The 25,484-nt window shown below is 37.0% G+C and overlaps 1 protein-coding gene across 1 annotated transcript in view; it reads left to right on the forward strand.

Moving 5' to 3' along the window:
- Nucleotides 1–25,484, forward strand: part of LOC149782079 (polyamine-transporting ATPase 13A3-like) — a 95,689-nt gene that overhangs the window by 14,260 nt on the left and 55,945 nt on the right. Inside the window, exons 3-8 of the mRNA XM_089933516.1 lie at nt 2,522–2,689; nt 8,317–8,375; nt 19,227–19,320; nt 21,458–21,537; nt 23,860–23,937; nt 25,236–25,305. Coding sequence (XP_089789642.1) covers nt 2,522–2,689; nt 8,317–8,375; nt 19,227–19,320; nt 21,458–21,537; nt 23,860–23,937; nt 25,236–25,305 — 549 coding nt within the window. The remainder of the gene's footprint in view (nt 1–2,521; nt 2,690–8,316; nt 8,376–19,226; nt 19,321–21,457; nt 21,538–23,859; nt 23,938–25,235; nt 25,306–25,484) is intronic.

The following is a 25,484-nucleotide window of genomic DNA, read 5'->3' on the forward strand; positions in this document are numbered from 1 at the left end:
CACTATGGCAGCCATCTTGAAAATCTTTTTTTTTTATCACAGCTCCTGCAGAACAGAAAGTCAATTAGACATGGGTTTTTCACTAGAAGACTTGCAATAATGTCTAGTTGGTCCTTAATGAAAATGATGCCAGTGTGACATTCAAATGTGCACCACAGTGGACATTGAAAAACTTGTTATCACCTCCTGTCAGTACTCCCTATGGAACTGATTTCTCTTTTAAAACACTTGTGAATGACTTGGAAAGCAATTCACTAATGTTATTCTTCCATAATTAGTTACATCCTCAGGATTTCCTTTTTTATACAAAGGTTTAATGGTCTAGTTTGACCATACAGAAGCAAAAATTAGATCAGCAGAGTGTTTGAAGTATTCATTGAAAGGATCATGTGAACTTAGTGACTGATTGTACATTTTTTTATTGCATTTTCCACTTCTCTTATTTAATACAAGAGCATGAGTTAGAAAATTTTGCTTTATTAATGTCAGTAACGTCTTTGCCAACACATCTTCAACATTAGCATCAGGACAAATATTTATATTTTTATATTTCTTTAAAATACTTCAAATATTACAACATTTATGTACCATTCATTTACAAAACAATTTCCAACATTCCCCAGGTTTGAATTACTTCATTTGCTTTGCTTTCTTATATATTAAATGCAGTTTCTTATTTCACCAGAAGACTTCTTTGTGAACTTCTTTTATGCCATTTTGGCTTTACATACAATTTTCTATAAGCATCTGTTTCATATTGATTAAATTCAGTTCGTGCTTTTAATTAACATAGACAAGATTGTGAATTGACATACCAATGTAAGGTTTTTTTATTTACCTGCAAGTGTATATTTCCCAAATTGGGTCAGGTAATTTGTACATGATCGTTTACAACAGTATCATTGATAAACTGAACTGATCAGTGGGATTTAAAGGAGGAAGTGTGCTATCATTTGAATAGGGTTTTCTTTTTTCCATTTTTTCATTATTGCTGTAAAATAATGCCTGAAATTCTCCTTACAAGAGGCAATATATTTAAAACATGTATAATATTGATTATAATCTTACACCCATGTGTTACATGCAACATTAAAGCTTAATGGGGCATGATCTGAGAGCTGATTGTAAGGCTGGATATGAAAAGTTATTTATAAATTGAACATTGTATCAGTAATAAATAATCAATTACTGGGTACTCCTATATGATATACATTTTACTAAGTAAACCTCCCTATGTGTGCTGTGAAGTCCTGTTATAAAATTGGAAGATACATGTACAATTTTTACTAAATTCTTGGCTGGCATGGCATTTTGATTAATCACACACACACACACACATAAACACACGCATGCACTTGCAGAATTTTTTAACTTACTTGTAATACCACAGTTTGGTACATAATGGAGTTCCCCTGTACAGGTTTATTGGATTGAAATGTAAATAGTTTCCAAAGTGTGAACTAAGGGCTTTGTCTCTTATATTGATAGGATGAACCTCTGGCTAATGTTAGTTATTTTGTACAAAATTGTCATTTCATGCCTAATACATGCATGTGTATGTATGGTGGTAGGATGGGGATCTTAATAGTTTACATTTGATTTTATCATTTTTTTGGGGGGGGGGTAACTTAAATGCAATAGTTTTATGTTGATAATTAGAAAATTTTTTAAGTCATGTCTATAAGGTCTTATTAAGTAAAGAAGACAGATTAATCAAGTTTGAGAATCGTTTTCAATCCCCCTACTTTCTTGTAGTGATGGAAATCAGATAAAAAGTAAAAATCAGTGATGGGTGTATCAGAAGTCATCAAGCATATTTGAGTCAATTAGAAATATTTTATTTTGTTTATATGCAGAACGTCATGTTCACATACTTTGTGAGCTGTTTGTATCGACGGCAGGTCAAACAATTTACTGGCACACATGTCCTCTGTTGTATTGGTGGTACTTGGTTTATAGTAAATAGTAGAAGACTGTTTAACTGGAAGTAATTACTAACATATTCTCCTTTTCCCATTTTGTTGCAAAGTACAATGGTTTAAAGGAAACAAATCTTGTAAGTCATATTCTGTGATGGAAATCATAATTAAAGTGCCTGGCTACTTAACTTTACTTACCAGTCTTGGATTATTTTGATTAATTGTCACAATGCTGCTAGTTTTTTTTTTTACCCTTCTGTCAGTTTTATTTTGTTTTAAATTTCATGTCTTTAGATTATTTTTATTTATGGTATATTCCAGATATTTTACCTCTGATTAAAATCTTATCAGTAACATTGGCCATATCCTTGTAAATTCCAAACAACTCCATGGTTACTTTTTCTGAACAGCATGTTGACTGTTCGCTTGTCTGAATTATTCTGCATGCAGAAGAGAATATTCAACAGGCTGGTGTATCCATCATTACTTTATGTTTTATTCCTCCACAAAATTTGAACAGTTTTTTCAAAGGTTATAAAGTATTTGCATAATACATTATTTATTCTTATTTCAAAGCAGTTTAATGTATTTCGTTTTTTCAGGAATGTGTAGGTTATTGTGATAACAGCTCTAAGAAGGTCATCTTCTACCTACTGACATTCCTGACATTTGGCTTGTTCCTGCTTTTACTATACTGGAAACCAGAGCTGGAATGTTACTGGAAAAAATCCATTTGTTCCTTATACAAAGCTGATACAGTATTACTCAAGGTATGTATGTTTGTATGGTACATCAGCATAGTCCTGGCTATATAATGCAATGTATAGGCTAGTTAGCTCAAATGGAAGTTATGCATCTTGCCAAACCTCCAGAAAGACAAATCTTTCAACCAAAAATAAATTTAGTAAGAGACAAAGGTAAAGGATAAAAATAACCTGCCCCCCTTTCAAAACATGGGTCAAAGACCTCCTCTTTTGGAGCACCATAAAAGGATCCATCCCATGATAAAGAGGTTATTTCCATTAGTTGCCTTGTATAACACACAGGAATGTGCATTGAGCCTATTCAGCATCCCTGAACCAACAAGTGGATTGTAGAGAGTAAAGTAACAAGAGCAATAGTCAATGATAGGAAAAAAATTGATATGTTAAAAACATATGCTTATCATAGATCAGAAAAGTTATGTTTTGTCTTATCTTCCATCTGTTTGCACAGGTTGTTTTATTGCTATTCGTGTAAAATACTGTTTAGGATTGCCATGAGACTTTACACACATATTCTTCCCAAGGTCTGTTTGATTAACAGTGGTGACCCTTGTACATTCAGTATGGCCACCATGGTGGCCATCTTGAAAATCATGGCTGTTGCAGTTACACCAAAATGGATGGTAATATTAACATATGGTTTTCACTAAAAGACTTTGTTAGGATTAAAATTAAATGCTGATCTGCTAAATGACAGATCACTAAAACTGTGTCATCACAGATCTGCTGACAGATCACTAAAACCCTGTCATCACAGATCTGCTGACAGAGCACTAAAACCCTGTCATCACAGATCTGCTGACAGATCACTAAAACAGTCATCACAGATCTGCTGTAAGATCACTAAAACCCTGTCATCACAGATCTGCTAACTGACAGATCACTGAAACCCTGTCATCACAGATCTGCTAACTGACAGATAACTAAAACCCTGTCATCATAGATCTGTTGGAGCAGTGAACAATTCTGCTGTTTTTCCATTTGTGAACTCAGTTAGGGTGATTGTTGTCAAAACAATCTTCATGCACATGGAACTAGCCTGGTGTAGAGGCCTGAAATGCTTACTATAGTACAGGTGATTAAAAAAGATATAGGACATCAGACTAATAATGGCCTGAAGGAAAACGTCACATTGGCTGACTGAATGAACAATCAAGAATTTGACAGAATTACGTTTTAATATTTATGTCATTGTTAATACATGTATACATTCATTGTAAAGTATATACATGTTTGTACATAGCTGCATTTTACAGTACATCACCTCAATAATGGCTGTATATAACCAACTAAAAGTAGTAAGTTCAAAAATATGATTGGTAGTTTTGCACGATGCACAGCCAGGCCAGATTAGACATGGTGAGGCCCTAAGCTATGGGGTACTGTAGAGGCCTTATTTGGTATGCGTTAAGAAAGAATAAGGCTGTGTAACAACTGAACAATGTAAATTATGTAATTTAGATAAAATATGTTGCATAGATAATAATAGTGAACATATTATGCAAAAAAATCACAGGTTAAATTAAGACTTAAATACAAATTATAATAAAACTATTAAAAAAAGTTTTTTAAAAATCTGGCTTTTGAGAGGCCCCTTCAGACTCTGAGGCTCTACTCTGTAGCTTGTTTAGCTTATGCCTCAGTCTGGCCCTGTGCACAGCTGCCACAAAAAAATTCAGAAGTTAGATGATGACAAGAGCAAGTGTGATTGTAAATATGATTAAGCAAAGAGAAAAAGTACAAGATAGGCTAGGATGTGGCATGCTAGTGGCTGAAGTAGGACACAGGAAACGATGTGTTTTATGCACTTTTTGCATTGAGTTTTTGGGAGAAATACGAAAGTGCATAGGGTACTTCGTTCTGAATTGTTGATTGGTGTAAAGACTTTCAAAAAGTGTCCAAAGGGTTGGTTCTATAGTGGTGGCACAACAAGTCACCTTTCCAGGTTGTTTGACAGCTTTATAAGATGCCAGCACCTCTGCTAGGCTTAGCATGTGTTGCCAAATGCGAAAGAATTTTAAAGTGGCGCTACTGTTTACTGACTGCCAAAAGTTGCTGGTGACAAATTTTTATAAAGTAATTTTTTAGTTTTTAATTGATATAAGTGACTCAGGTTACTTTATATGTGTTTTCACTATCTTTGGCAGTCAGTAGATTATATCGGTAGATGATGAATAAGACATTATTCGAACATGATTGCAGCTAACTGCAAGCTGTCAGTTAGTTTTGAAAAGCAATTAAATGTAATTAAGTAGGAAATATGGAATGGTTGCAGGATATAATTTATTGTTGGACAGGTCAGCAAAAATATTCAGTGTCATTTGCACATGTTAATTTATGTTTATTGCAAGCTGTGAGTGTGAGACACACATGGGACTGCTTAGTGTTTTATGGATTATTAACTTAGATAACACATTTTTGTGGTCTGAACTTAACTGAGTAACACAGGATGCCACTACAAGGATGCCAGTCATTGACTGTAAAGGGTACGACTCACTTGTATCAATGAAAAATAAAAATTTATGTTATAAAATAAGTCTGTATCAAGCACAAAGATTATGGGTAAACTAGCTTTGAAAAAACAAAGATTTATATCAAGCTGCATCTAAGGCAGCTACCAGGTTACTTTTTGCCCCTATTTCTACAGCAGACTGTGAGAGGGGGTCCAGTCAGCAGAATCAGATCAAAACAATCTTACAAAATTCTATGGGTATATCTACTCTGAAAAATGTAATGAGATGGGCCCATTGTTGAGAATTTTGATTTCCTGAAGGCATTTAAGAAATGGTCTTGGAAAAAGAAGGAGGCAGATATTGATGAAGTGTCAGTGACTAAGTAGTTTTTTGTATTATAAGTTATAAAGAAATATTCTTATTAATTCTTGCTTTTCATATGCTATACATTGAACTTAACAAGTATATAATGGTACCATGTGACCCCGCTATAGTTGGGAGCCATAGGACCCGACTACGTTATAGACCAAACTGTGTTATAAGCAACCAGGTCAGTTAGCTGAAGAAAATTATGCATGTACCCAAAAAAAAATGTGGGGAGAGGGGGTAGGTAATAAATGCAGGCAGTAAAATATGTGCTTCACTGGCACAGTTACCATCTTAAATCAATGCATATTAAATGAGAAATACACCTGTAGTAAACACAGAGAAGACATACATAATAGTTTATTTTATTTAGAGAACCACAAATTGGTACATATACGTGAATACTGTTTATATATACATGTCTAATGTTTAGCATGAATACTATCAACACCGTGTACTCACCCGCGAACCTCATCATATACGTTGAATCCACAATACAAGTGATTCCATCAAAAATATGCACACACACAGTTTTAAAATATTCAATAATTTTGCCACAGGTCATATTGGAATGAATTCAGTGGAAAATGTAGCACAATCACGAAATCGAATGACAAAGCACATTTACTTTTCAATAGGTCCCAAGCTGGTAAAAGTTAGTTTGCGTTTAAAACCATCATTGGTAGAGTTTGTAAGCATAAACTTTTTCCCTACAAAAAGAAAACTTTCATGGCAGTCTGGTACTGACTTCCTTTGATGGAAAGTTCTTTGTTTTTATTGAAAGATTGTAGTCAGCTTTCTTTGATGAAGGGTGCATGCGTTACTGAAGTTACCGCTAAAGGACAGCTTTGGAGAACCAAACAAATGCCCATTTCTTATTGCGGCGGCAACATCAAATAATTGTATTGTATGATTGAGACCGTTTTTTTTCTTCTGCATTTGCTGAGCACGTTTTCATAACAATCGGTGCTTCAAAGGTAATGTTTCCTTTGAAATTTCAGCAAACTATTTTATCTGGGTACATTTTTAAAAAGGAATTGGCTGTCATTTGGTCTATTCTAGTTACTGTCCCTCCATGCCTATTGAATAAACCAATAAGTAAGATTATTTTTTTTTACATTTGTGGTAGCAGCGTGATGCTGCCTTCCATGCATGTGTCTGAAAATTAACAAAGGGTCAATGGACGATAGAGAAGCAGGTGTTCTTATGACAGGGATTTTAACAGAAAATGTGAGTGTTCTGAAGGATTTAATTCTGAGTGAAAAGAAGAGGAATTTTACTGACCATCCACATACAAATGTCAGTCTTTGTAAATATATTAATTACTAGCGAGTAGCTGAAAAGCCGATGAAAGATAGATTATAAGATAATGCTTCATCCGGTTGATCTCCATTACCAGAAATGTCAAAAACAAAAAAGCGGATATTTCACAACATAAGTTCTCATGCTGGATGTCATGATAAGTGGATTATAATATAACAATGCACTGTTTAGATATTTTGTCAATATGGACAAAGAATTTTGTTTATGTAACAATATTTAAATTTCCGTACATTTTATATCCAGTTTGTATCTTCCTTTCATGGGGCCTCTGAATTTTTGCACTCCAAACCAATGGTTGTATATAAAAGTTTAAACAGCCAACAACGTCGCCAATAATAAAAAATCACCACATTGTATGTTTTGCTGCCAGTAAGGAAAAACAATCAAGGCGAAGACCTACATGATCCCAGAAGAAACTTTTTATGCATTTTTTTTCATAATTTTAAGAAGAAAAAACTACTTTTTTGTGTACAAGAAAAATACATACAAAATTTCAGGAGCCATGCCACGATTGTCTTGTATTATTCATACGCGATCTCTTCCCCAAAATGATAATAAAGGTTTTACATTTTTTTTCTTCATATTTTTAAGAAAGAATTTTTTGTGTAAAATACATGTATGTGAAATTTCGTGAGCCACACCATGACCGCATTGTATCTGAATTCATTTTATAACGGAGCATGCTATAGCAGGGTCACACTGTATTGTTATATTTATTAATAATTATTCTTGTGCTTTTGAATATAATAAAAACACGTAAAAACTGTTTTATTGTCATGTTTATAATGATTAAAGATAGGACCAATATAATATTACACATATATTTAATTCCCTGCATCATGACATAAAATGGTTCCTTTGGCAGAAAAGTGGCTTCAAATTTTTTAATTTGGCAAATTTCATGGCACAGAGAAAAATATTTCCAAGGGAGGCCCTGGATTCAGCTTCATGACTTCGCTGGAGTTAAGGAAAATTTTCCCTTTCCGTAGCCAATCCCTAACAGATAGAATCTTCTCATGGGTTTTGCTGTCAAGCCTTATCTCAAGGGGAGATCACTCTACCTGACCACCACAGGGCAGATAACTTTTAGTACTTTTAGCTAAAAAGTTTTATCTGGAAGGGCTGAATTATGATTGGTTAAGTATTAGCAGAGAAACACACTTTACTAAAAATAAAATTAGTTTCTTTTAGTACAGAACTCCATTTTATTGCTTTCCATGGGAGCTATAGAGTATCCTGCCTTATAATGACATGTATTCACTGCAACATAATGAAATGGGATCCATGATTATACCTGCCATATAGACAGGAACATTGTTATAACGGTGGGCTTTGTATTTTTGGAGTGCAATACTGATATATTGATGGGGAAGCATATTACAAGATAAAAAAAAAAACAGGAAAACACTTTTCTGTCTTTGTAATCTTTCAATTCCTGCTATTTATTCCACATATTGTATTTGCCTGATATTATATTCCTGTCCATTACAGGATCCATATGGGCACAAGTATGTCAGCTATGTCAAAACTATCAATGCTGAAAAGGAAATGTAAGTATACTTATGTACAGAGAAGACAGTGATCGTTAAATAAAGTTATAATTCTATCAGCAAGTGAAAACGTACATGTCATCTTACTCCTTTTTCTTGATGGCCATTTTAGTGTTGGTACATATGAAAAGGTTTCAGTTTTTAGAGCTCAAAAATGAAATTTATCGACTTGTGTTTTTGAGTGATTGGACAAGTGGCATTTTAAGTAGACTCAATATTATGTGCAGTGTAGGATGAGTAAAATTGATAAAGTAAAAGCCCAAGTCATTTGAATGACAGGACAAGTAAAAGTTCCAAATCATTTGCCCTGCAGGACAAGTAGCTGACTCCGTATTTTGAGTTGTAATATTGTAGATATGCAAGAATCATTTTTGATATTGTAAGGGGGAGTGTCTGTTTTTCAGATTTTGTCAGTACAATTATTTCATAAGTGATTCTGATTCATAGCTTATATAATCAAAGGAATTTGTTTCGGTGTTAGAGTTCTATCAGTGAAGACTGGTAAACATGCAGGATGGGTGTGCATAATAACTGTCATTTTTGGTCAGTGTTCCACTGTGGTCACTGTGATCACTGAGTGACTAGCAGTAACTGATTTACAGGTAATTTGTATAAATAATCTTACACAACTACACTTTTTGTTACAGATAAAGACTAAACTTTGGAATAGGATTAATGATGGATTCACTACAATGCACAATTATGTATATACTTCCACTATTTATGCTGAATATTAAGCTATGACCTAGTCTCTCTGTCCGTTAACTTTTCCTATTATGCTTGAGAACTTCAGTTAAGATCAGTGTGACTGAAGAAAGAAAAATGGTTTCAGCACTGTAACATTATTTCTACATTGCAGACCTTAACCAAAATTTGTGAATTGCTTGTACTTAGGATAAACCACAAGCCTATTGAATTCAGGGACCAGTGGTCAAGGTCAATATTAGTGTTTGCACAGTCACAGTAGTTCTACATCACATACCTGGATCAAACTTAATGGATAGCTAGCACTTTGGGTAAGGAATAAGCTTACTGATTTTGGGGTCAGAAACACATTAACTACCCTGGAGAAAATACAGTGGATAGCTTGCACTTGGAGTCAGAAAGAAGCATGTCGATTAGGGGGTTAACAGATCATGGTCACTGTGACTGAAATGAGAAATGTGGTTTCTGTACAGTAACTTTAGTTCTACAACACTGACCTTGAACTAAATTTTATGGATGACTAGCAATTAGGTAAGAAAAAGCCTATTAATTTGGGGTCAGAATGTTAAAGGTCAAAATAACTGAGTGAAATAAAAAAAAATGGTTTTTTTGCATATTAACTTTAGTTCAAGAAATAAGTTGACCAAAATTTGTGGAGGGCTTGCACTTTAAGCATGCAAGAGGTCTATTGATTTTGTGGTCAAAAGGTCAAGGCTATTGGGACTTAAATTAATAAGTTTTGCAGAATAACTTTTCCTTGACCCAGCTTTGGCAACCTATAGATGTAGGGGCAAGAGTTTAGAGGTCACAGTCATGGTATGTCTGATACAAAAATAATGGTTTCTGCACACTGGCTTTAGTTAAGAGTACATTCTTTGATCAAGATCCAGACCATTGGGATCCATTTGTCAGTAATCTCCAGAGTCCGCTCTAGGACTAGTAAACACTTGGTGGGTATATAATATATTATTATTTTTTCATTTTTTTCTCTGTTAACTTTGCATTGTCAGAATCATTCAGTATTTTACAATACTGAACTCGCGCGCAACTTCATATTGCACTCATAAAGGAACTACTTTCTATTGTAAACAAACAACAGACACAGATGGCCAGCACTTTTTGTTAACAAATCATGTGCACTCACTTAGAAGGCAGTTTAAGTTTTGGTTGATTACATTTGTTTCTGAATGAACTAAAGCAGATGTTTTTTGGACTGCCACATACCAGCTGCTTTGCTACATTCTGCAGTAATTTTTTTGATACAATGTTTTGGATTTAGGTGGGAGATGCCAGATTTCATAAAATTGCTGGATACCTATAAATAACACGCTAGTGACAAGGAATAAACTTTCTTCTTTAGCTGGTAATAAGAACGTCAAAAAATATACTTACAGTTTTACATCCTGAATTTCCTTTCCTAGTTCTACAAGTCTGAATTACATGAGCCATGTCATGGGTTCTCAAGCTTGATTATAGTCTGACTTTGCCACCCGTTTGTTCCCCCTACAGATTTCAGTAATGGAAACTTTTAATTTGATAAAAAGTGCAAGAAACTTCGTTAATTCATTCATTGATATATAATTTCTAACCTGCCATTGAGTAGATTGGCCTTAACACTGTCATCATGTGCACATTTCATGCCTAACAGAAATTTTCAATGTAAGAGATGAACATGCTCGAGATCCATTTCCTGTTCCAGGACAAGTTCATTTTCAGCAAAGGGGTGTGTGCATGACTACAGATGTACATACATATGTTGTCTGCTTCTGATATTTACAATGTCAAATCAAGCGAAGGAAAAGAATGACCACAACAGATTTGCTTTTCACATGGATTTAACAAGCAGTTTAATTTCTATGTTCATGTGTGCAAAGGAATATAATTCCTAGTTCTCAACGTTATGGTAAGTTACAGAATTATCCGGCAGTTACTGAATAGGATGAACTGTGTCATTATGTTGTCTGATGGAAATAAAGTAGCCCATAGTGTATGCAATATGGCGCCATGTTAGAATGGAAAGTCCGTTAAGTATGAAAGGTGCAGGGGATGCCAGTATTAGTACCATTCTGGTCACAGGTTATAAATTATAAATCAGTGATTCAATTGACTTAGTTCTGTGCACCTTTTATCACATTAACCATTTTCATTTTTGAAATCGGGAGGGGTTACAAACAAACAGGGATGTATAGTCAGACTATAACACATTTTAAAATTGTACTGTAATTTCGACTATGTTCCAAGTGCAATTACATCCTCCTTACTGCACTCAAAATGAAATAAACATTAAATTCCTATGCATCTTTTTGATAATTGCAATTGAAAGACTTCATATTTATCCCACATTATGATTTCAAACATTCAGTGGCAGAAGAGAAACACACTTGCAGATGTCAACACGCTTCTCCCTCACTATTTCAATCCAGTGTATTTCATGTTGAATTTGCACAGATGAATTAAGTCCATAATCACGAAATTTTGTAGAATCAACAAAAATACCAAAATCTATTCATTCCATATCAAATGGAAAAGTTGTTGCAATGCGCATTCATTCACAATATGAATCTAAATTTTAAGCAGACCAAAATGCCATTTTCTTTCACAACTTATGTCTAGCGCACGACTAAGTTCAAATTTATCTGGGCAGATTTATGTGCTCATTAATAATATTGTTGTGTAATGATGAATCTGTTCTTGTGTATTTAGTTTGGAATATGGCATACATTGAGTTACTTTGTTTCTCCTTCAAATACATTCCCCGATCACATTAACATTAGGGATATAAGCCTGCTACCTCTCGAATCCAGCCCTACTATAAGACGAAAAGTCATCTTTTCTGTCTATCTCATATAGACCAAAGGGCAATAACTCTTGCCCCTTACCTTCACTTGCCACCGCCAGGTGTCACTAGTTTTTAAGCTTTGCTTGTACTGATAACACGTACATTATACCTCCAAACAATCCAAGCCATCTTAGCATTAAATTGGACCATCCAAAGTTAAATTTGGATTTATTGCGTTGGACAATCATTCTTCTACAGGTTGTATACATTATTTTAACAATTTTTTTCAAAATTGAGTGACTTTGTCACCCTTACGGATTTCGTCTACTGAAGACCATGTTACACACGCTATCGCTGAACTCGTGTTGTCAGTTAAGAGTTAACGCGACACTGACTAATTTCGCTTACTCCGTTAGTAACGGTTGTGGTATTAGCGAATTAATAACATGCTGAATTGCTAATTTGTGCATTGTTTTCTTTTCTTGTGTCGTTTCAGTAGAAATGTCAACCAAATGCATGAAATGCAAAAAGTTCAAAGCAAAAGAAGACAGCCATGACTCTTGTATTGTATGTACCAAGTGTACATCATCTATACCATGCAGCGTGTGTAATACTTGGACAGAGCAAATGTGGGCTGATGTAGTCCAGAAGGCAGCAAAAGGGAGGGATAGACGGAATAAGTCGATAGACGGAATAAGTCGAAGAAAGATAGAATTGATGTCCTCAGTGTACATCCGAAGACAGCCTCCATTGCGAGTCTTGTGGGGGACGTTGGGGTCCCCCCTCCACCTAAAGTTTGTCGTTTGCAAACGTCAGCCACAGTAACATCAGCGGCAATGGAGGAAAATAATGTTGACAGGGTACAACAGTCCACCTTTGAACAGATGCGTCGTTTGGTCCAGGAAATGACGACGCAGCTATTGACATCAGGCCAGATATTACCCTTATTTCCCTCGCTTGCTTCCACAGCTTTTTCTGACTCTTTGGGGGAATGTTCCCCCAATTTTAGGCTGCCCAGTGGGCGTAAGTCCCCTTGCATGTCCGAGCATGGCCTTCAGGCCTGTAAGTCAGGACGCATGGGGTTTTTACCGGATCCATCGGATCCATTTCATTATACAACCTCTACGTCACCGGCTGTCCAGCTGTCCCAGCATGGGGACCCTATTGCTAAAATGGTCCGACCAGATATGACTTACGGGGATCTTAGTGATAAATCCATCCATCAAGCTGTACTGCCGGCAACATACCAATACTATGGCGGAGATTTTAGTGAGAAATCTGTCCATTCAGCCAGACCATTGGAGCAGCCGGTACCAGTGATAGCAGGACTGTCGCCAACATTCAGGCTGACCACAAGCCAGACAAATCAGCCGGCAGGGCCAGCCGTCCATATGTTCACGGCTTATCCACAAGGGAGAGTTAGTGACAGTGTCAAGGATGACGGAATCACGTCATCTATGCCACCTGGTATGCTCTATCCAGAAATGCAAGCTATTCCAGAACACGACTCGGCACACAATGAGGGTGACGAAACTCCTGCAAATCAGCTGTACACAGATCCAACCATGGATCGGACTGAGTTTGGCTTCAAGGAGGCAGTGGAAGAAATTTATAGGGTGTTGGCAACTTCAGAATGCCCTCCACCTCCTACCGCCACTCAAGACTACAAAGTTAAGGCGTCTGTAGATCTTCACAGGGAGGAAGAGACACCGTCCTTCCGGCTCCTTCCCCAATCAGCAAAAATTAAGGAGATCAATGATCGTCTATCAGGATGAATAGGTGATCTGGGGAATGCTAAGGCGTTCTTTTCAGAAAGCCAAGTACCAGCGACGTTCTCGTGTCGCTGGTACAAAACTCATTCAGACGCCTTCAGTACAGATCTTCCGGCCCTGGACAAAAATATGGCAGCAGTTCACATGTCCACTCCACTGTTTTACAGAGTGGACAAAAATGTGTTCCATGCCACATCAAAGCTAGTCCGGAATGTAGTCGCTACGTCTTCAATGTTAGACTTGGCTTCATTAGCCATTTTCGGACTCACAGAATTGCTAGAGTTATTAACAGGGCAGCTCACCATTCCATGGCTAATGCGTTGACTGCTTCTGCCAACTTAGACCTGATACGACGTGACGCATGTCTGCGGTCCACGTTGCTCAAGCCCCATCATACTCTGGCTTTACGGATGACTCCGTTTGGGTCGCCTTTACTCTTTGGAGGAAAAACTGAAGAAGTTTGCAAGCAGGCAGCTCAGGAACTGCCCCTCCAACTCGCTACCCAACCCTCGCAGGCGTTTAGAAAAAATCAGCCCCTGCCACAGCGGAAGGATGATTGGCGGACCAGGGACAAGGGATCCTTACAATCAAATGTGCAGTATAGATCCCAACCCAATGCCAGGAGACAACAGTCTAATCAAGCTAGGAGGCAACCATACAGAGGCGGTAAGAAACAAAGTTTCTCCATCTTCAAGCCTCCTAACTCTAAAAATTGACATACCCTCCCCACCACCCATGGACAGCCTACCTGTGGGAGGCTGCCTCCTGCAATTTCAGGACCACTGGACCACCTTTTTTCCTCAGAACGATTGGGTGATCCAGGTCATTTCGGAATGGCTTCGGATTTCATTTATCCAACCCCCTTCCCTGTCCTCCTCTCCCCTCTTCACGGACGTACCGTCCGATCGGGAAAAGGATACCTTTCTACAACAGGAGATAACGGTCGCTCATAGAAAACGGGCGGTGGAGATTGTGAAAAAAACGCAATCACCGGGGTTTTATTCCAGGCTGTTTCTTATCCAGAAGGCAAAAGGCAGGTTGAGGCCGATCATCAACCTGAGTCGCCTCAACCAATTCATTTTACCACCAAAATTCAAGATGGAAATGGCAAGATCAATCCATCTTTCCATCCGGCAGGACGAGTATGCCGTCAGTCTAGATATGACCGACGCATATTTTCACGTCCCTATCCACCCCACGTCACGGAAATTTCTCCGATTCGCTTACCGCGACGCGGTTTATCAGTTCCAGGTCCTACCCTTTGGCCTGAACATCAGCCCTTGGGCTTTTACCAAGGTTATGGATTGCGTCGTCTCCCTCTTCTGCTCGACTTCATCTACAGGGATGGCAGTGTACTTGGACGACATTCTCCAGAAAAATATGGTAAGTTCTATTCTGCTCAAAGGCAGAAGCGATCTTTTAGCACTTTTAGATCATCTAGGCTTTCTCGTGAACTGGAAAAAGTCCGATCTCTGTCCATCCCAGCGTTTTGTCCATCTGGGTATGGAGTTTCTCACCGATCTGAATCTGGTGCGGCTTCCTCGCGCTCGCATAATCCAGATCGTCGAACTCGTTGAGTCCATTTCCAACAGGACATGGATTTCAGTGAGAGAATTCTTGCAACTCCTCGGATTATTCAATGCGGCGGCGGACTTGATCCCGCTTGGGCGTCTTTTGATGAATCCCTTACAAATGACGTTACTGGCACAATGGCACCCCCTTTTCAAGTCCCCTCAATCAAACAATAATGATCATGCCTGAGATACGATCATTCCTGCGTCAGTGGCACAACCCCAGTTGGCTGTCCACAGGGATTCCTCTGGAGATGCCCCAAGTGGAGATAATGGTATGTACTGACGCCAGTACCTACAGTTGGGGTGCCCACTTGTTGCCGGACTTCGCTACAGTCAGCGGCACGTGGGAGCAGAGGGAGAGGCCTCTCCACATCAACCTTTTAGAAATGAGGGCTGTCATCAATGCCTCTCATTTCTGGAAGGATCAGCTCTCAGGAAAAACTGTCCTCATTATGTCAGACAACTCTGTGGTGTTGACTTACCTCCTCAAACAAGGGGGCACCAGATCACCAGACCTGTGCATTCTGATCTGGCAGTTTCTACGTTGGTGTGACAACCTCCACATCAACATACAAATCAGACACATTCTCGGCAGACTCAATGTCTTGGCTGACACTCTATCCAGGAAAGGTCAAGTCATTCACATGGAATGGTCACTCCATCAATCAGTCTTTCTTTGGATTTGCACACTATGGGGGTGTCTGATGATCGATCTTTTTGGGACAAGGTGGAATCGCAAGTTGTCCACCTTTGTCTCTCGGTTCCAGGCCCAGAGGCTTGGGCCGTGGACACTCTGTCAATCAGCTGGGAGGGGTTGTGGGCATTCGCCTACCCTCCCACGGTTTTGGTACCGAAAATAATCCAGAGGTTAAGGGGTCAGAACTGTTGGATGATTCTGATTGCCCCTCTCAGATGGAACAAGTCCTGGGTCACCAATCTACTCGATCTAGCAATAGATCTACCCAGGAAGATTCCAACCAGCCCAAATCTTCTCAAACAACCGCGGTCACGGGTGTTCCACCCCTGCCCGGACCATCTTCTTCTTCACGCTTGGCTCTTGTCCGGACAGCCTTGCAAGACAAACAATTTAAACCTTCGATTGTGGAGAGAATCTCAGGAGCAAGAGGGCCCTCCACTCTGAAGGCTTACGAGGGAAAGTGGCGTGTTTTCAGGGACTGGTGCCATATCAATAACATCGTCCCTTTGAGTGTCTCAATCCCTCAACTGGTCGACTTTTTTCTTGGGCTTTTCAAGGAGAAACAGTTGGCCCCAATTACTATCAAAGGCTACCACTCCATGATATCAGACACATTCCGCCATCATGGTAGATGTGATATTGGGCATAACAAAGATCTATCAGATCTTTTAGCCAATTTTGATTTCAATCGACCAAAATCCCTCACCCTGTTTCCAAAATGGAATCTGTCCTGGGTTTTAACATGGCTCAATTCAGACAAAAATTTGAACCTTTAGCCCACACTTCATTAAAGCTACTATCATACAAAACATGTTTCTTGATAGCCTTAGCTTCAGCATGCAGAGTGAGCGAGTTACATGCCCTTTCCAGTGACCCGAACTTTCTTCAGTTTAGATGAGATGGTTCGGTGGTCCTCCTGACGCAACCAGGCTTTGTAGCCAAAAATAGGTTACCATCCATTGGCAATCAAAGAATCGTCATTCGCTCGCTCTCTTCCATAGATAAGTCGAGAGCAGCAGCCATGCAAGATCCTGTTCGTGCACTCAAGCACTATTTAAAATGCACAGAGGCGTGTCGGGACACACGTAAGTGCCTGTTTCTTCCGGTCAAAGCTGGTAAACGGGATATCACCCCTCAAGCCCTTGCTTCATGGCTGAAGTGGGTTATACGCTCAGCGTACTCTGAGGTCTCACAAGATCAGAGTCACCTCATGAAGATTACAGCTCATGAAATTAGAGCAATCTCGGCGAGCCTGGCATTCGAAAGCAATGTTTCGATCCGAGATGTAATAGAAGGTGTTGGCTGGCATGCAGAGTCAACCTTCTCCAGTTTTTATCTCAGAGATTTGGCTTCGCAGAGGCAAACCTTGAATCTGGTAGGTCCGGTGTTGGCAGCCCAGATGACCACCAGACCCATTTAAAACAATCAGCACAGTCTATCAGCTTTGCTGGATTCGCCAATGAAATTTCATAAGTAAGAAGATTTCAATAACTATCTTCTTAACCGTATATAGGGGTCACATATCACGGGACCCTAGGCTGTGTTGCTGATGAAATTAGGAGAACGGGTTATCGTTCAAATGGGGAATCCAGCCATCATTCCCTAGAAGGTACCTGGGGTGGAGGTAGGATGATCAGCATTCCCTCCTCCTATTACCTATTCTCCTAACGTTAATGTGATCGGGGAACGTATTTGAAGGAGAAAGCAAATTTTTAGTAAATTGTGTTTCTTCGAGAATACTTACCTCCCAACCACCCCGCTATGCGAGCATCCTCGTATAATATATATCGCTTAGCTTAAAAAACTAGTGACACCTGGCAGTGGCAATGGAAGGTAAGGGGCAAGAGTTATTGCCCTTTGGTCTATATGAGATAGACAGAAAAGATTAATTTTCGTCTTTTAGTAGGGCTGGATTCGAGAGGTAGCAGGCTTATATCCCTAACGTTAATGTGATTGGGTAAGTATTCTCGGAGAAACACAATTTACTAAAAATTTGCTTTCTTGTAGTGTATTTTGTTTATATAATTAAGCCTTAGGTAGAATAAAAAAAATGAGCATATAATAAAAAGGTTACTGCATTTGCATGGGAAAATATGAACTTGTTTTATCAGATGGATATACTGCACTCCCAAGGTCATGCAGTATTCCATCCGAAAATCTCGTTCATATTTTCCCATACAAATGCAGTAACCTATATTATTCATGGTATTATTGCTGAAGATTGATCTATTGAATGCAGACCCATTGATCTGAGGTTATAGTATGTCTTTAGAATCATATCCATGTAACATATTGACTTGTATAAAGTGCATGTTTTGTTGTAAACAGCATCAACCCAAATTATTCTGTGCATAATCTGATGGATTGTTCACTTGAAATAGGGAGCCACAGTAGCTCAGTTGGTAGAGTGTTGGACTTGTCATAGTGTTATGGGTTTGATACCCACTCAGACCAGCTTGTAGGTTTGAAATGATACACCTGTATGATATGATACATTATCAATAGACATATGAACTTTTATGAACTTTTGATGAAATTTACATCTTTAGATAATCTGTCTGTGGTAAGTGGTACCAATTTATGCGTGTTGACATACAGGTCTTATTTCCAGTATGCAGGTTACAAGCAGACACAGACTTAGCATAGGGTACATGGGAAAGCCTGCCAGTTGCTTCTCGTGGGTCGGTGGTTCTTCCCTGGGTTTTCCAGGGTTCTTCCTCCACCAGTTATACTGGCCACCATGTATAGCCAATCTTGTGCTGAAAAATGGCATTAAACCCTAGAACAACAACAACAGGACTTAGCATATATTTATGTGCCATTCTCATTGATGACAAGATAGCACACAAAAAATTCAGACTACCTGTTAGTTGTTGTCAGTCTACATTTTAGGCCATTTAAAGCTAGCTCCATTTCTTTCTATCTTTCTTTCTATTTTTCTTTCTTTCTTTCCTTCCAGCTGGATGCAGTGTCTTTCCATTTTCAAAGTTCTGGGTTCACAGAAAAGCTTTTAACAATAATTTGATGAAGCCATCACTGCCAACAGACAACATCTGCTTGCATTGTCTCACATTTACTCAGAAAAGGCAAATGAGAAATGCCCAAGTTTTAAAATGAGTGAGAAAAAGTGTGAAGTGGGTATCTTGATAATGAGGTGTTGCTGATGTGCTGACATTGTTTATCATACAATTTCAGGCCTCAGCCTCAGCTTCTGACATTGTTTGTCATACAATTTCAGGCCTCATCCTCAGCTTCTGACATTGTTTATCATACAATTTCAGGCCTCAGCCTCAGCTTCTGACATTATTTATCATACAATTTCAGGCCTCAGCTTCCAGAGACTGATGCTTACAACAGAGATCATTTGTCTGTTAACCATGTGGAGGCTGATGATACAATCAGGCTCAGTATTAACCAGGTAATTGTGGTGTCATTTATTCAATTGTTCTTTTTGTTTCCTTGTCTCTGAAGCATTGACAATACAAATGTGTCAGCTGTCCAGTGGCATTGTTGTTTTTATTATTTTCATTGTTTCTGTGTGTATAAATATTGATTTAATATGTATATATTTTCTTTCTTTGTAACTTTTTAAAATATTTAATGGTGTCTTCCTGCATGAATACTAGCATTATGGTCTAGGTTCTGAATCAAGGTCCACATCTGTGGTGCTGTTGTTTATTTTCAGTCATGAGAGCAGACAGGTACTTTCGTTTCTTGAATTTGTGCTTACACCCATGAATAAAGTAGGCATAGTGAATTACTTTTTCATTCTATTGACAGTGTTTTATTTCTAACATTATGTGGTAGTGGAGATTATGTATCATATAATTCTGCAAAATTAATGTTTTCTTTTGCAACATCAGTTTTTCTGTTAAATGGAAGATATAGTAGAACAGAAATTAATGGATACAGCTGTCTTTTACAATGTGTTTTACAGCAGTATATTTTTAGACATCTCAGAATTTGTATACGTTTTAAACTGAAGATGTTCGATTGGTTTTATTTGATTTAGTGAAATTGGTTTTATTTGATTTAGTGAAATTGGTTTTATTTGATTTAGTGAAATTGGTTTTTATTTGATTTAGTGAAAGTTTAATATGTATGTGTCTAAATTGAACAAAGTGGAGTTTGAGAAATGTTGTTTAATTTTTGGAAGTAATTTCATGATTATTTGTGAACAACAATGTCAGCAAATCGATAGATAAAATAGCCACTATTGGTAAATTTTTGTTCTTCATAAAATATTTATTCATTTAAACATAACTTAAAATTGTTCAAGTAGCATTATTAGGTTGGTGAAGATCTTTTCCACATAACATCCATATATTGTTGCCATAACATCACACATGAAGTATCTTGTTTGACAGTATGATACAGCATCAAGTAACGTCATACAGCAATTATAGATTTTTGTTATGAACCAGTAAACTTTGTGTTGCTGCATGTGAGGCAGAGGTCAGTATAGCAGTTTACTTTGTCATGAAACTTCATATTCATTAAAACTGTTTTCTATAATTGCTTTATTACATGATTTAGATAAAGAAAAAAAGCAGTTTAATTTGGTTTAGAACTGTATAAATGCCATTTTATTTATATTTATTTATTTTTTATTTTTTATATATTTTTTTATTTTATTAACTCCGTAATAGGTTGACCACTGGGTCGGGGAACCATCCCATGGTTACATTACAATCAAACATGTCTGATTATCAGATAATCTAGGGATAATAAATATAATCTACAGAAAAAGAAAGCACACACACACATGCACACTTGCATAAGACACACAATCTAGGTGATATGGACTTTGTCATATTACAGTATTTTGTTCCAGTTTACCATGAAGTCAGATACAAGTTAAATATTCATTATTGAGGTCCATTTTTGAAGAAATTGGTCCTGTTTTGTATTTACCTTAACAGTGTATTTTTCGATGTTCTTATGCATTGCATCTATTTGCTTAAAAACATAAATAGAAGGATTTTTATATTGAATCTGCAAGTATAAATATAGTATATTGTCAAAATAAGCAAGATATTACACAAACTGTCCAGTTTTTCACTTCCTAAAAATGTTTCTTTTTTGGACAAATGTACAGTATTTGGGCAAAGAGGTGCAAAAAGTTCAATAAAACAGTACCAAAACTGTGAACTAATATTGCAATACAAATGCCATTTTAGCATCATGATGCTTAAAACATAATTTTGTGATGTAATTGTAAAAGTCGGCGATGTGATAAATATGTGATCTGAAGAATGTCCATGAAACAAGAAAGAAATATCACATACAGGGATACAGGAATCATGTAATAATATTACTTATTAACCAAAGTCATTTGCAGTTATTGGAAAGCTAAAATTATGTACTGCCGCTCATTTGATATCAGATTTGTGACACATATTTAATAAAACATTATGCCATTAGCTGAAAACAGCTCATGGCATAAAATATTATTTAATTTTATCAAATAAATTTAATATTAAATTCACAATCATAAAGACCCTCATTTAGCATAGATCATTAGCTTTATAATTTTTGTTGTTTCTTGTTTTCAGGACAGTATGGTCCACTACTTTGATCACCAGTACATCAGATATGTATGGAACAACAGCAGAAACAACTTCCTTAGGCTGGAGTAAGTATATTGCTGCCGCATAGCTTCCTTTTCTAATTATTTTCTTTAGATAATAGTCACAGTACCACCTGTTCATCTTGACATCCTCAGGCCCAAGGTAATATTGTCAATATAAATGAATGTTGTGATAAGTCGGGGGGGGGGGGGGTGATGAAAAAACTGAGTTTGAGTTTGGGACCAATGGCTTTTGCAACATAGACATTTATTTTTTCTATTGACACTGACATAAGAATGACAATGTTGGTAGTAAAAATAGACAATGAGCCCAGGACTTTGCATGTTCATTGGCATATGTTGCTGGTCAACATAAGTGATGTCAGTATAAGTGGGTAGGACTGTAATGCTTAGAGACTTGCTTAAATTAAATTCAGTTCCTGTAAATTTCTTTTCTTGCCACATATGTTTCATGTTGTCTCTTGCACACACATGCACACATGAATCAGCTTTAAGGAACAAAGATCATCAGTCATACTTGGCTCTGAGCATTAACAGACAGGGCTAGGAATGGTAATTTTATTTTTTCTTCCTGTTAGTTTATCATAAAATTTTGTATGATCAAATATTTTTCATCCACTTGTCCAGGACAAGTAGTTTCAGAAAATTCACTCACCCCACCTACTTTTTCTTTTGTCTGAAAATTTTGATCACTTTCTAAGATTCATTAAGACGTTGCACTTTAAGTCATTGAAAGAGCTAACAAAACAACATACAGTTTGTTTATTTTTTTTTTAAATTTAATTTTGAAAACATACATTGATACTATACTTTTTGTTTCTTCAGTTATACATGTTTTAGCAGCTGGATTTTAAAAAAATGTCCATGTATATATTTACCTCCTGGACCAGCAATAAGTCAGCAGCTGATTGCTGTGTCTGGGTTGAAGTATGGAATCCCAAATTCTTTTGCTGAAATGTTCATTGGAATTATAAACTAGTGTGGTTTTAGGAATTCCTTAATGAAGTCTTAATTACATTACTGAATTAAATTCTCATTCACAATCCAAACTGGATGGGCTTATAAGAAACATGATTTTTAACAGTTTGTGTAACAGACTAAGAGAAGGTGGATTGTTCACAAAGGGTGTTCCAACTATTTTAGCAGGTGGATCTGGTGACATTTTGTATGCCCTTATCTTCTCTTTGAACTGCTGATGATGGTGTTCCTTTTTGAAAATAACTGCAAGATTATCAAGAAGAACTTGTGAGTCTTCCCTCCCATATTTAATGTGATCTACCCTCTCATGTAGGAATGTGCCTGTAGTCAAGTGTTCTAAAGCATTTCAAAGGTTCTTTAAGTTTCTTAGATTATAATCAAAGAGTGATCTGTTTATGAGAATCTGGTGAGTAAACACAGTACAACAAATCCATTTAAAACACTACAAATTATTCACAATGGCTTTGTTTTGTTTTGATTTGTTCTTATTTGCTGATCAGTTTTATGCTTAACAGTAGGTGTGAAGTATCACAGGATGTGAATAAATAAATGGAGTGAGAATCAAGCATTCGTTATGCCTGGAGAGTATGAAGGGCCAGATAAAGGGATGGAAGGATGAAAATAATTGCTTGCCTGGCTTTAAAATAGGAAAAAGCACTTGTCCCAGACTAGGAACTTAGAAAATGAATAGTCATGGACATTGGGTTATGGAATTTGATCAACTGTGACAGTCTACTAGAGCTTTCTAACCTATGTTTAACTATCATACTTACAGAATATTATGGAAAACTATGTTGAAAACTATTTGTTTATCCAGCAGTCTTATGTTCCAGCTCCAATGTCTTCATTTTGCTATGAAAAGCTTCGCTTACACGCATTAGCTACTCTTTAAACTAATGCTTTTATCTAGTCTCTGTGTTCAGTTGACATGAGGTTGGTCCTGTTGTGTTGCTGTGTATTTTAACAATTGAAATGGAAAGCTATACATGTACACAGCACAATGTTTACAGGATGTTTTCGGTTATACTATCAGTAATTAAGCCTAATTATTGGTCGTCATTGAACATGTACTCATGTTTTACATGAATATACAGCGAATGGTGGTTGGCTAATATTTATTTATCCAATAGTTAAGTTTATACAATGAAGTTAATGCAATGCAAAATAAACCAAAGTTGACCGGATAATATTAACTTCTCTGATTTTGTGAGATTTCATGTTCTCGTGGAAAAAGTCCAGTTGTCTAAATACAGAGAATTATCATTTGTCTGTCTGTCTCATTTTATAAGTCTGGTTGTCTAAATACCAAGAATACATTCTTTTTTTTGAATTTTTTCATGAGATAATACCTATTCATACATGTTATTAAAAAATGTAATTTCATTCCAGGGATCTTTCTACCAACATTAAGTGTGTTTCCCTGCATGAGAATTACCATGGACTAAGTGCAATAGAACAAGCCCAAAGGTAGGCAACAAAGAATATTTTCATAACATGATGTTAACAATAATCAGTAGGTTTTCCCCCAAGAAAATATATAGCTGTCACCTTAAATGTAGTATAATACTTCTGCTGGAAAGTACCAATTTGTAATACAAAATAATTTCGTATTTGGTTTGCTGTTTTAGGGAACAGCATGTTGAATAGGTTATTTAGTACTGAGGTAGATGGCATAAAGTGCCTTTTCCAAGGACACAAATTGGTAGCTGACCTGGGCTGATCCGATGGTAGGATTCAAGTCCATGCTATTTTTGGCATGCCAACCACTCAGTCACTGTGGCTTTTCCCTCCATTAGTTTGTTTGTACAACATGCAGAACTGTGCATTGGGCATATTCTACACCCGTAAGCAAGCAGGAGGTTTGAAATAATGATGTATGACAGCAAGATGGTAAGAGCCTGAATGCATTTGCCTGATAGTACATGCTGTATTGCATTTGCCTGATTACAGTATGCACTATGCCACATTTAATTGAGGATTATGCCAATAACAAAGTAAATTGCAGCATACCCAACACCATTATCAGTCTGTATTATGCAGCATCTATCATTGTCAGTTGACTGCTGTTGTATGCATTATGCCACATTTAACTGAGGATTATGCCAATAACAAAGTAAATTACAGCATACCCAACACCATTATCAGTCTGTATGATGCAGCATCTATCATTGTCAATTGACTGCTGTTGTATGCATTATGCCACATTTAACTGAGGATTATGCCAATAACAAAGTAAATTGCAGCATACCAAACACCATTATCAGTCTTTATGATGCAGTATCTCATTGTCAGTTGACTGCTATTGTATGCATTATGCCACATTTAATTGAGGACTATGCCAATAACAAAGTAAATTGCAGCATACCCAACACCATTGTCAGTCTGTATGATGCAGTATCTCATTGTCAGTTGACTGTTGTTGTATGCATTATGCCACATTTAATTGAGGATTATGCCAGTAACAAAGTAAATTGCAGCATACCCAACACCATTATCAGTCTGTATGATGCAGTATCTCATTGTCAATTGACTGCTATAGATACTGTCCTAATCATATGCAAAAACTCCACTATATGGAGATAATTTACATTAATATCATAACCTTTAACCACTTTATATAAGTAATAACCATGTTCAATTTAATAAATTTTGTATGGATCCAGGGTCTTATAATTTTAAGAGTAATGCAATGTGTGAAAGATTTGTATGTTCAGACTCAATTGTGGGCAGAATTCTCTATTCCTGTGAACTTCTTTTCATTATAGGAGAGTCTTGCATGGTGAGAATTCCATTGATGTGGAAGTAAAATCCTACTGGCGGCTATTTATAGAGGAAGTATGCATTTCATTTTTCCTTTATAACAATTTTGTGTAAGGACAGATTTGAAAATTCAGCAGTTGTTTACATCATAATGGAATAAACCTTAGAAATGTCATTTTTACAGGCAGTTAGTAATCATAGTAATCAGGCTGTATGATCTTTGATTGTTTTAAGCTGTGCCCAGACACAGATTA

The sequence above is a fragment of the Sinohyriopsis cumingii genome, chromosome 15 (genome assembly GCF_028554795.1).
Source record: "Sinohyriopsis cumingii isolate HCF-2022 chromosome 15, ASM2855479v2, whole genome shotgun sequence".
In the NCBI taxonomy this organism is placed as follows: Eukaryota; Metazoa; Mollusca; class Bivalvia; order Unionida; family Unionidae; genus Sinohyriopsis; species Sinohyriopsis cumingii.